A 13,301-nucleotide genomic window follows, 5' to 3' on the forward strand; every position below is an offset into this window, starting at 1 on the left:
ATTCTTGAAGGATTCTTTCCCTTCTGTTGGATGTTTTTTTTCTGACCTTCAGGGAAACGTTTTTTTTTTTTCGCTTCAACCCTGCTGATGGGGACGGTCCTAATTCACATTTTATTTTTTGTCACATTGCAGAAGGTTTGTGTAAAATCCGCTTGACAGTTGGATGGAAACAGAGCTTCTGAGAGAGCAAAGAAGAGGAGCTATGAGGATGAGAAACCAGAGAAAAGGTGGGAGAGAGAGAAAGAGAGAGAGAGAAAAGGAGAGAGGGAGAGAGAGAAAAGGAGAGAGGGAGAGCAGGACAGGAGGTTTGCCGCAGTGCCAGCTCTAATGATCTTTCTCTGTCTGATCTTCTGCAGTGCATCCTCTCTCTCTCCTCCTTCTCTCCTTACTCCATTTCTCCCTCTTTCTTCACTCTTTTCTCTCTCTCCTCTCCTCTCTTTAATCCTCTCTTTTCCTCTTTATTCCCTCCTCATCTTTGATTTCCCAGCATGCTTTATCGAGCGTCCTCTCCTCGTTCTGACCTCGTCCGCTGTGATCGATAGAATCTGCATATGGAAGTCTACTCAGTCACTCTATTTAAACTACTCTGCTGATTTATGAAGGCCTTGGAAAAGTAGAACTATAACTAAATCAACATTACTTTGATCAGTTTATCTTTGCATATTTTTTCTTACGGCTGTTTACAGTGGTAGCCATTATACAAATCCTGCTTCATGAGTTTATCCTGCATTAATACTGCGGACAATTTGTTCTTTAATGTTACACAGAAGAGCCAAATTAGTATACTGTAATGCAAAACTAGTTACCAGACCATTCCTTCTGTTTTAACATCCGACAGCAGAAAAGAGAGAAAAACATGATTTTTCCTCTCTCTCTCTGCAGTAGTGTAGCAAGTAGAAAGCTTCCTTTAACAATCAAACCATGTAGTGAGCTTTTTTTTTAAAATATTAGTATCATGTAGTGGTTTACAATGGGAGTCTGCTGCAGTTATATCAGATCTGATGTTGACTGTGGCTCCCTCCAGGCCTCTATGAAGGCCGCCATGTTGGAAGACTGACAACAAAACTAAAGACTGTAACGTTATCGCCTCTTCCATCCCAAAACAAAACAAACCAAACGGCTGATGTCTCTGCGGCGGCCGGGTGTTCGCACTGCGCTGTAAAAGGGGAAAGAAGATAATTTTCTGGACTACACCGCCTACAACCACAAAGAAATGATTCATTTTCTTTGTTTTGACGGGAAGAGAAGCTAACGTTGCGCTTTCTGTTTCTGTTGTAACTCTTCCAACATGGTGGCTTGGTAACCGCTCTCTAAACCTTCTGCCTCTCTTCACAAACTGCATGATTTAACAGAGGAATATACGTTTAACAATTTCTATGAATAAAAAAACATGTCTTCCCAGCTCCTATTTCCTTATACCAGGGATACTTTAATCTGTTGTCAGGACACTATGGCTCTCACTCTTGAACTCCTTACTGCCGATTGATTGAAACGTTGAAGATCTAGAAACTGACACTTATTGTACTCTTGCACTCATTCAAAGTGGCTCCAGATAAATGACTGAAATGTATAAATGTTGAAACTGCAAAGAGCAGCCGCTGTCACGCTCTGGGTGTGGTGGCTGAGGACGAGGTCGCGGGACGAGGGATTCACTGCTACTGAACGGGGAAACGCCACCCGGCGTAAAGCCATGGAAACCCGACCGGCGGCCTCTTCCTGTCTTAGTCCCGGCTACAGGAACTTCCCTCCTGTTCAGGCTCAGCGATGCTTGTGACACATCTTTGTTTTTTTTTTTCACAGACACAAAATGGTGTGCATCATCCACCCGGTTTGCGTCAAATCCAACCAAGCTGCTCTAGTTGCAGTGACTCCTCTCTTAAAAATGCTGGTGGCCGGTGGAGATTCTGGAGGTCCGGACGGAGGACTGGGTGGACTGGGAGGACTGGGAGGACTGGGAGGACTGGGATGACTGGGATGACTGGGAGGACTGGGAGGACTGGGATGACTGGGAGGGGGAGGCGGGGATCAGATGCGGATCTGGTAGCCGTCGCTGAGGGTGCTGAGCTCCGGAGGTTTCCTCTCCACCGAAGCCGGCCTGCCAGAGAGAGAGCGAGAGAGAGAGAGAGAGAGAGAGAAAGAGAGAGAGAGGACAAACAAGGTCAGATCACACAGTGTACAGTGGGAGTGCAGTTGTAGTTAGAGCTGCACAGTTACTTAAAAAAAAATAGAAAAGCGCAGTATGAACTACTTAAATTTCCAAATCGAAAGAGGCTGAAATTTTATCAGAGTTGTGGCTGCTCAGAATGGATCCTGAACATGATATTCTGGTACTGAGACCAATTTCTGATCGATAAATGACATTGCACATTGTAAAAAAAACGAACTTTCATTTCATTCAAACAGAGCAAATCTTAAGCAACAACATCTCAGTTTTTGATTAAACATGTTTTGTTGGTTGCTGAAAAATCCAAAATATTTAAAATGCCTGTGTCTGTAAACTGTACTGCAGTTTATATCACAATTGCAATATTCAACAAAATAATCGCAATTTGAGTATTTGTCAGCCCTGGTAGCCATAGAAGTCATTTATCCTGCTTCTATCCTCCATTAGTACTGCAGATACAGGAGAACTAAGCTAGGACATCACTAGTATAACTAGTATAAACCTCCTGTCTCAACTAGGGCTGAACAATTAATCTAAATTTTATCGAAATCGCAATATGGCCTACTGCAATTTTACAATAGCAGGAGGCGCAATATTTATTAAAGGCGAAATGTGTGTCAAAATACCATTTTAAATTAAATATTGTGGTGCTGCAGAGATGTCCTGCCTACACATCATATTCTACAGACTTAAGAAAACATCTTTGTTTGGTACAGATCCCCGCAAAAATCACACCATAATCATTTTAATACGTTTTTCAATGAAAATGAGAATAATGATGTAAAAATGATCATTCCCTCTAATATCGCAAATCATATCACAATTGCAATATCAGTCAAAATAATCGCAATTAGACATTTTTTCGAAAATCGTTCAGCCCTAGTCTCATCCAACAAGCTACCAGACCAGACCAGAACCTTCTCAGCTGAAAAGAGCAAAGAAACTTTTCCAAACGCACAGAACCTGCAACACGAACACAGCTACAACATATTTCATGGGAAAAAAAGGAGAATTAGAGAGGAAGACGGACTGAGAAAGAGAAGGGGGAGGATGGACAGAGTAAGAGAAAGAAAAGAAGAGAGACAGAGAGGGAGACAGACTGAGAAAGAGACAGCGGGACGGAAAGAGTAAGGCGAGAGAGGGCGATTGAAGTAAGTAAAACAGTAGAGTAAAAGAGAGGGAGGGAGATTGAGAAAGAGAGGAGGATGGACAGAGTAAAAGAGAGAGAAACAGGGAGAGAGAGAGAGAGATGGAGGAGAGGATGGAGGATGGATGGCAAGGGAAAGAGAGAGAGAGAGAGAAAGAGATTTAGCTTTCAGCGGTAAGAGGTTCTGAAAGCCAGACAGAAATCAGATTTAATACGACTGTCAGCTCAGTGTCTCTCTCTCTCTCCCTTCCTCTTTCTTTCCCTCCCTCTCTCTCTCCCTCCCTCTCTCTCTCTCCCTCCCTCCCTCCCTCTCTCTCTCTCCCCCCCTCCCTCGCTCTCTCTCTCTCTGACAGATCAAGGAGAAGTGTTATTTGTTAAAGCCGATCTGGAGAGTAAGGAGCGCCGTCAGCCTTCGTATTCCTCCTCCTCCTCTCCCATCATCCTCTCCTCTCCTTCCTTTCTCCCTCTCCTCTTTTCTCTCTTTCTTTTCCTCTCTTCTCTCGTCATGTCCTCTCCTCTCCCTCTTCACCCTTTTCTTCCTCTCCTCCTGTTTTTCCTCTTTTCTTTTCTGTTGTGTCATTTCTTCACCTTCCCTCTCCCCTTTTGCTTCCCCTTTCCTCTCTCCTCATTTTTCCCTTTTCTCTTCCCTCTTTCCTTCCTCTTTCTTCTCTCCTGTTATTTCCGCTCTCCTTACTTCTCTCTTCTCCCCTCCTTCACTCTTTTTCTCTCCTTCTTGCCCTCTCTCCTCGTCATCTCCTCCTCTTTCTCCCTCTCTTCTTTCCTCCCTTCTTCTCCTCTTTTGCTTATCCTCTTCTCCTGTCCTCTCCTCTCTCTCTTTTCAAATAGAAACAGGAAAAAGAGAAAGAGACTGAAAGACAGCATATTTTTGATTTTTTTTTAATGTTCTCTTTTTTCAATTTCATTTGAATTTCATTTATATTTTATTTTTTATTTTATGTCAGTAGAGTGGAGGCGGTGCTTGGTAAAAGCCTTCTGAAGCGTCTTATTCACCCTGCTAAAATAACACTCTGCAGTTAAAGTGTCCACGCTTCAGGCTGTTTAATACGACAACAGACTATTACACTGTCTGTACTGGAGTCATCTGAAATGACAACATGTTGTTATGTGTCTAAGTGCTCAGTTTATAACAGATACAGCTATTTAAGCATTCCATTCAAGTCGTTCAAAATGGTAATGGGCTGTTTTAGTGTCTCTGCTCTTTTAAATTGTTACTCTGAACTAATGAAACGATAAACTTTTAGGATAAAGATTAAAATTACGATAATCCCTGAAGGTAAATTCGGTGGATATTGACAAAAAAAGAAAAGAAAAACACTTCTGCACAATCCACATTTCAGTTGTCTCTAAGCTTATAGCAATAGCAATGAGCAGGGTCCTAAAATTATGCACACGCTGCACAAGACCATGAGTGATGTATTTTTGGTGTAAACACACCACATGTTGTGTGAGAAACTATGAAATGGAAAGAATTTCCTCTCACTGAACACCTATGGTCATTAATCCAGCCCCTTTACTTCCACCTGTTTCCAATCACCCCATTAGAAAGAGAGAGCAGTGATTGGCTGTCAAAACAGGTTAAAGTAACTCTACCAGAGTTTGCTGTCATTGAGCCAGTGTGGTTGTCGGTCAGGTGGAGACAGATAGAGACTTTTGGGTTTGCATCTGATCATAGCTCTGGCTGAAGCCATGGGATTTGTTCTGTGGAAATGGTCAGAGACTCGTTATATGCTTCATGTGAAAATGACTAGAATGTTTTTCTGAAGTGATTGAGGTTATTTGGTCTAAATGTCAGTGTCTTGTTTAGGGTGGTGCTGCTGTCTTTGCTAGCTGTTGGATCAAGCAAGTGTTAAATTTTAAGATTAATTTACAATTGTTCATGTTGTTTAAAAACATCACATCTCAAAAAAATCCAACTCAAACTAATTGAGAAACCGACTTTTACATTGACAACCATACATCTCAAGTTTTTAGCTTTGTCCCAGGGTTGTGAAATATACCAATATGGAGATACAAGTTTTCCACAAGACAAAATCTGAAAAATTTCACACAAATATTTTGTGCCTATAACTTGCAGCTTACCATGATGGGTTTGAGTCCTACTCTGAAAAGCCTGATGCCAAAGAAAATCCACTTAACTCAGGATACCAGCCTGATGACAATGGCTCTGATGAATCCTTAAGCAGCTTCCAGGCACTTGCAACTAGTTACGGCTCAAATTCAGGTTCTATCAACAGTTACAGCCAAAGAGATTTTCTGAGTAATTCTCCTAATGACTACATGGCTGTTGCCAAGCCCAGCTATGGAAGTGGTGGCCCCTCTACTAATGATGGAATGGGTTCCCTTAAAAGCTTTGGTTACTCTGACCACTTGGGTTCTTATCCTAGTTGGGAGGGTGGCTACAGCCAAGGTGGAAGTGTTGCCACTTACAAACCCCAGCAGGTGCCTAGCTACCAGCCCAAGCAGCCCCAGGTGCCCAGCTACCAGCCCAAGCAGCCCCAGGTGCCCAGCTACCAGCCCAAGTAGCCCCAGGTGCCCAGCTACCAGCCCAAGCAGCCCCAGGTGCCCAGCTACCAGCCCAAGCAGCCCCAGGTGCCCAGCTACCAGCCCAAGCAGCCCCAGGTGCCCAGCTACCAGCCCAAGCAGCCCCAGGTGCCCAGCTACCAGCCCAAGTAGCCCCAGGTGCCCAGCTACCAGCCCAAGCAGCCCCAGGTGCCCAGCTACCAGCCCAAGTAGCCCCAGGTGCCCAGCTACCAGCCCAAGTAGCCCCAGGTGCCCAGCTACCAGCCCAAGCAGCCCCAGGTGCCCAGCTACCAGCCCAAGTAGCCCCAGGTGCCCAGCTACCAGCCCAAGTAGCCCCAGGTGCCCAGCTACCAGCCTACCTCCAGCAACAATTTTGGTTCTTATTCACCTTCTGCCCAGGCTGAAGGTGCAGCCAGCAAAGTGACTGTAAATAGGTGGGTTAACTCTTTACCTCTAACTTGACAGGTTTGTCTTCAGGTCAATGTCTCTATACCTGTTCAAGAAACGGCACGTCCACGTGGTATTATGGTCTCTTTCAGGTTTGGAATGAGTGGAGCCCACATTAATTATGATAGGAGTGGGTTGGGAAACGGGCCCAGCCAGGGGATTTCTGGGATGGCAGGAGAGGAATGAAGGGTAAGAATATTATTGGAAACTCTAATGATTCTGAAGTGGAGAATTGCCTGCATATTCATCTGGTTCTCCACTATGTATCTGGCATGCAGATTCTAGTCAATTTAAAAACCACTGCCCTTTTCATTTCAGACCATACAGCTTGGGAGGTGCTTCAAACGCTGCCTTCAACTGATGGGAGAAGTTGAATTTCACCTTGTTTGATCTCTGAGTAAAAATAAAATGACTTTGTTTCTACCTGGGTGAGGGACCTCACTTACAGTTATTCCTATGCCCTGGCATAGCTGGTCTGCAATTTACATTTGACATTCTCCTTTCCAGAGTGTTTGACCAACCACCTAATATGGTAAATTCCTAGTCCAGGAAGTTGGGATGGTATCAGAATTTTCAATGTTCTGGGCAGATGGTACGCAGAAGCTCGTAGCGGACGCTGCATGCAACATGAGGAAGCTGTAAAACGAGCACATCCTCTGCACAAGAATATGCTTCCGGCATAAGAGCTATAATACAACTCTGCAGGTGCACAACAGAGCCACAGACTTGGGTTCTTTAGGTTTGTCTCATGAGTGCACAAGCTTTTGACTTTGTGGTTACAAAATGGCCTTTTTTTTTTTTTTGCACCCTCGACATTCAGTTGTCTCAAAGCTTATTAAACGTCCTTCTCTTATCTCCAACTCCTCGACTGCTCTAGATTTAACTAGAAAATGCGCTCAGAGCACAGACCTCTGCCAAGGTCGCCCAACACCCCACAAGGCAGTTATGCACCTTTGGTGATATGCCACGCCCACACCCCCTTTTGGCCAATCAACATGAAATGTTAATTAGTTCTTCCTTGGCCCATAACCAACCTTCATATCACCTGGGACTTATGTATGTATAATCTAGTGCAGGAGCAAATATGGAGATTGTAGCTGTCTGAACCTTGTATCTCCAAAATGTAACTTTTCAGAAACTAAGAAATAGCCTTATTTTTGCATTGAACACCATGTATTTTAGAGTTTTTGAGAAGGTTTCATAAAGCCAAGAGTTCAGACTTTTCTCAACCCACAGAGGACTAATGTAATCCTTCAACTGACGTGGAAACATGAAGATCCAACAAAATTGGAGTTACAAGGTTTTCAAGTGACAACGGTGATATCCAGGCCAGCAGGGTCAGCTGTCCCATTAGCCTGCTGTTGTCAGAGGTGATGTTGTATTGCCCAACACCAGGGGGCGATTTGGTCAAATGTAATGAGCAGGGTTTCCACCAAGGCCCTGATGTAAAATTCCATGACTTTTCCTTGCTTTTTCATAACAAAGTCAGAGCGCTTACATGACTGAAAAAATTGTCTTACTTCCTTGTTTGATGTTTTTCAGTCTGGTTTCCACTCCAGTTGAGCTGAAAACCATCAGCTAATGCAATGAATGTTTGAACTAAGTTATAAAACACATTCTGCTATATACCTGTAAAGAGACCCATTTGGAAAAGTCCCTGATATTCCTCGACTTCCCCTGAGAATTTAACAGATTAACCGACCTTTCCTGTCTGGAATACAACTCTGTTTCCCCTTTCATCTTCTGTATTTTTACCTAAATCTATAGCTGTAATCTGTATTCATACTTTGTGATATGGAAGTGCCAACAACAATCAAAAACTACCTGATTTAGGTAAGAGAGAAAAAAATCACTGTGTTTCTGACTTTTAAAAATTCAACTATATCAATTTGATCCTGTTTGTAGTTTTGTTTTATTGTCTCAATTAAATTATCTAATGGTGGGTGAGTCCAGCCAAAAGATACTTGGAATGTCAAATACTCATCATTTATGTGTTGCTGATATTCTGAACACACACATACACACACACACACACACACACACAAACAAACATGAACATACAGGAGGCTGAGTGTGTGTTTATCTGTGCTGTCAGCTGTGTGGTGGGCTGTAACACAATCTGACTTGGACGACAGCTGCAGCCCAGTCGTACTGCAGAGTCACCACACACACACACACACACACACACACACACACTTCGCACTAGAATTAGTGACATTCTCGGCACTGCCATTTGACGTGGCACCGCATTGACCCTTACTATGAGAAACTTTAGCAGGCTCAACTGTCTAATTATTCAGTGATGTCTGTGTGTGTGTGTGTGAGGGAGAGAAAGAGAGAGAGAGAGGGGGGTGGGGGAGTACTTCTGTACTTGCATAAGAGTTTGTTTCTGCCTATGTGTGTGTGTGTGTGTCAGAGTTTTCCCATTGAGTCAGCATGGTGGGTCACCCTGTCTTAAGGAGCTGCTAACCCTCCTAAAAGACTTTCATTAGTCTGTGTTTCAATGGAAAGTTTTAAGGTTCTCTGTCACCCAATAGTCTGTTTGCTTAATATACTGTTTACTTTTTGAAATTGGTCCAATTCCCTCTCACACTGCTCCACACCAAGCAGAGGACAACTGGTAAACAAAAGCCATCGTTCACTGGTCAGGAATTTAGCAGGTAAAAAGAAAACAAACCTACTTGAGGGATTTATACACTGAAAATCTTTTTGAGGTTTTGAGGACGCTGCTGAAAATGAACAGTTGTCAGGGCTCGTTTGTCCTGATGAAGGTCATGTAGGGCCAAAACCTTGACAATTTTTTTTTTTTGCTTTAATAAACTGTGTGGAAGCCGTTTTGTTTTCTTAGGGCTCCAGGTGGTAAAAAATTTATTGATACATTGCTGCCATCAGCCACAGATATCAACAAAAAGGCAGGAAGCGATGCAACGTTATCATGACCCGTTCACTGCTTTAAAAACTGCTTTAAAAGGGAGATGAGCAAGGTAGGCTGAAGCTTATGTGCAATCTGACAGACAGCTGAGCAGATGAAGAATGTTTATGTACGGTGACAACTGACCACAACTCATCACTACAGGGTCAACCCACAATGTGCAGCATTTAACAACAAACTGGTAAAAACCATTTGTTTTAGGGTAGCACAGTGTAGTTTTTGAGACAATTATCAATAGGAAATCCTGCACACTATTGAATCTTATTTATTCCTTATTTTACCTACTTTAATCAGTCTCTGATTTTGCCAAAATCCCTGTAGTTTTGGCCAGTCCCAAAAGAGATGTGTATGTATTGTTATTAGGCCAACTACTGCTGGTCCAAGATTACATAACTGTACTTTAGATTATTACTGAATATTGTGGCTGGAAAATACATTTGTGATAATCCTTGTATATTCACTAGTCGTGATATACATTTGTTTTTAAGACTATTCTGACTCCATAGTAGGCGACTACCTTGGCCCTGGCAGCCAGAGGGCCCCAAATTGGACAAGAATAGAACAAGTATTAACTTTAAAAAATGTACTTACTGAAACACAGTTGTAGTAGGCTATTCCACTTACCTTCTAGTTCAATATCTTTGAAAGCGTTTTTTCATCAGAGAATCAACTGCTGCTAGTGTTTGCTGCTAGCAGTATTATCACTACCTCCAAGCTCGACGAGCTCAAGTGAAGCGAGCGTTGGCTCCACCGCTGGCACCAGCAATGGTGGTGAGTGTGTTGCCGTGCCAACTGATGCTCAGAGCCAAGGGCAAGTAAACAGTAGAAATATGATGACCAGTATCAAAACATAGTGAGTGACACATGTTAGCATCATACTTTTCTCACTCAGGAGAGATCAGCTCCAGTGTTATTGTCGGCGCACACCTCTTGCCATGGAACACCAACACTTGCATGCATACTTTACTTTACTTTACAACTTGAAGGTAATGTATAGAAAGGCTGGATTGGGGGCATCCTGGTGGCTCAGTTGGCTAAGGCGCATATCATGTAGCTGTGACATCCTGGGTTCGAATCCGGCCTAGGACCTTTCTCGCATGTCATCCCCCTCTCTTTCTCCCTCCCAGTCTTTCCTGTCTCTCTCTACTGTGTACTGTCCAATAAAGGCAAAATGCCAAAAAAAAGTAGTATTTAAAAAAAGAAAAGAAAGGATGGATTGAAAAGGGTGAAGTTTGGGGTTTCAGGAGGCCCCATGCTTGCGGTTGTCTAGGGCAGTGATTCTCAACCTTTTTCAGACCCCTAAGGGCCAAGGACCCCCATTTGATAAGATTTTGTCTCTCGAACTCAAATCTGAGAATATTTTTATTGTCAGATACGATTTTGTCCAGAATTCCATCACTATCAGTATTGCAGGTAGAGAGATAACAGTGAAACTATGATCAAAACAGTCATTCTTCTACATTCTCTGATTGTGTTAACTTCTTGTAAATTAAATAATGGTGAAGTTTAACAATTCATCAACTTGCTGGGGACCCCCTGGAACTCACTAAAGGACCCCTGGTGGTCCCCGGACACCATGTTGAGAACCACTGGTTTAGGGCCCCCAAAACACTAAGTCCGCCCATGGTGTGACCCTCTCTCCCATACTGTATCAGGAAAAGCGCTTAACTTGTACGACCATCAGTGGCCTTACATCCTGCATCTTTGACAGGAAGAGAGACACTCGCACTTTACTGCTGAGCAACAGTGGTACACACACACACACACACACACACACATACACACACATCACAGTGACAGCGCCTGGTGTCAGCTGAGCAGAGCAGTGACTCGTCTGCCCAGTGATAATGCTGAGCTGTCGGTGACAAAGACACACACACACACACACACTCACTCACACAAGCTCTTCAGTGTCAGCTGTAGGTCGAGATTAGCATGGGAGCAGCTCTGGTGCTGTTGCTGCATTTCCTCAAGCTCAACACACACACACACACACACACTAGCTTGTAAACATCAAGATGTCAGAACAGCGTATTCTTTGGAGGCAAATTTTAATGTCACACACACACACACACGCACGCAAATATGCACAACACACGCATCAGTGACAGCCTCAACTCTACCTGACCTGGAAACCACAGTCAGGAAGAGAGAGAGAGGAAAAGGAGGAGGAGGAAAGTCAAAAAGCACAAATTGACCTAATCGTAAAATCAGAAGCAATAGTATTTCATTAAACTTTTTAAAGGTCCACTATGTAACATTTTCATGAAAAAAGGCAAATCTACCCTCGGATTATTGTTCCACTGTTATATTTCATGAATCTGTGATGTTCAAAGTGTTCCAGGAGTTATTTTGTGATGAGGTGTTTTCTTTGTGAACCCACTTTCCCTCAACCTGCCTCGTCTACTTCTACTTCAGTTAGTGATTTCCTACGTTTCCCACAATGCCTTGCGAAACCCCCCAGAGAACAGATGTGAACTTGTTGCATTCAGTATGTAGAGGTGGAGAGAACAATAGTGATGGCTGGGCGGTCATTTTGGTAAATTCTGGGATTTACCGGCCACTGTAACTGGTTCATGAAAAAAGTTAGCTTCCCATCCTGACACACACACACACACACACACACACACACACACACTGCAGAATGGAGAGTACGTACGATTTGTCTCGGCGGTGTGTGTAGCGTCGCTGGGGGCTGGTCTGTCGTCTCCGTGGCGATAAGGATTTCCCCCGGCTCCGCTCCTTGATTGGCGACTGGGCACTGGATGATTTCAGGATCTAACAAACAAACAAACAAACAAACAAACAATGTCATCATTTACAACATTTTCCAATACACAGTGACTTCGTGAATTACAATGAATGAAAACAGCAGAATAATGTGTGTAACAACCACTGATACTCATTTATGGCTAATATTATGTGTGTGTGTATGTGTGCGTGTGTGAATTTGTGTTAATTACAACTAATAATCGTATATTATTGGCATATCAGGATTATTGACTTTTCATTTAATGGATAATCTTGGCTGCAGTTGAAAATAGTCAAGATGTTGATATAAGATAGCAAAACTACAGTAAAATCGTTTAGTTCCCCAAATCTTCAAGACTAATAATCATGAGTGATAAGGGTGATTATCATTTTATCCCATTCCTCTTATCTTCTTCCTCTTTCTTTCTTTCTCTTCCTTTTTTTCTCCTCAAATCATCTGATAATCATCTGACCATCGGCAGCTATTACTGTTTTCTTTTAAAGGGATACACCAAGTTTTGGGGAGATTTACCCATGAAGAGATCAGCACATAGACACCAAAATCATGCATGTGTCCCCAGTAGATCATTCACTCTGGCGCTCCATGCTAACATTTAGCATACACTATGTTGAGTGATAGCAGGCTACTAGCTTTATCCAAAGTAAGAAGACTGACCTTTTAGTAATAAAAAGTTGTTAGTGATTTGTATTATATGGCCTGCAGATTCATACATTTTAAAAACAAAATAATATCAATACAATTTAACTGATGTAGCCTGGTTTATTTTTGGAACTATTTCTGGTGAGCAGCCACGTATTCATCCGCTGCTCAGTGATTTGTAGCTGTACCGTCGCCATCAGCCACCACCATCACTAACTATGGAAACAGGAAAAATAGTCCCTTCTAGGACAAAACTGCATATTATTTTTGTATTATATTTTGCATAAATTTAACCAATCTCCTACATGAAGAATTAGCCGGATATGATTTAGAGCTGCTGTAAGTTCTCATTTTCTCACTCAACATAGTGTATGCTAAAGCGTTAGCATGGAGCCTACTGTCACTCAACATACTGAATGCTAAAGCGTTAGCATGGAGCCTACTGTCACTCAACATAGTGTATGCTAAAGCGTTAGCAGGAGCCTACTGTCACTCAACATAGTGTATGCTAAAGCGTTAGCATGGAGCCTACTGTCACTCAACATAGTGTATGCTAAAGCGTTAGCAGGAGCCTACTGTCACTCAACATAGTGTATGCTAAAGCGTTAGCATGGAGCCTACTGTCACTCAACATAGTGTATGCTAAAGCGTTAGCAGG

At 42.8% G+C, this 13,301-nt stretch overlaps 1 protein-coding gene across 1 annotated transcript in view; it reads right to left on the reverse strand.

The window, feature by feature from the left end:
- Positions 1-1,428: 1,428 nt before the first annotated feature.
- Positions 1,429-13,301, reverse strand: part of vash2 (vasohibin 2) — a 43,848-nt gene continuing 31,975 nt past the window's right edge. Inside the window, exons 8-9 of the mRNA XM_071916276.2 lie at positions 11,891-12,009; positions 1,429-2,095 (exon numbers count right to left, since the gene is read on the reverse strand). Coding sequence (XP_071772377.1) covers positions 2,026-2,095; positions 11,891-12,009 — 189 coding nt within the window. The 3' untranslated portion in view covers positions 1,429-2,025. The remainder of the gene's footprint in view (positions 2,096-11,890; positions 12,010-13,301) is intronic.

The sequence above is a fragment of the Centroberyx gerrardi genome, chromosome 18, assembly GCF_048128805.1.
Source record: "Centroberyx gerrardi isolate f3 chromosome 18, fCenGer3.hap1.cur.20231027, whole genome shotgun sequence".
NCBI lineage: Eukaryota > Metazoa > Chordata > Actinopteri > Beryciformes > Berycidae > Centroberyx > Centroberyx gerrardi.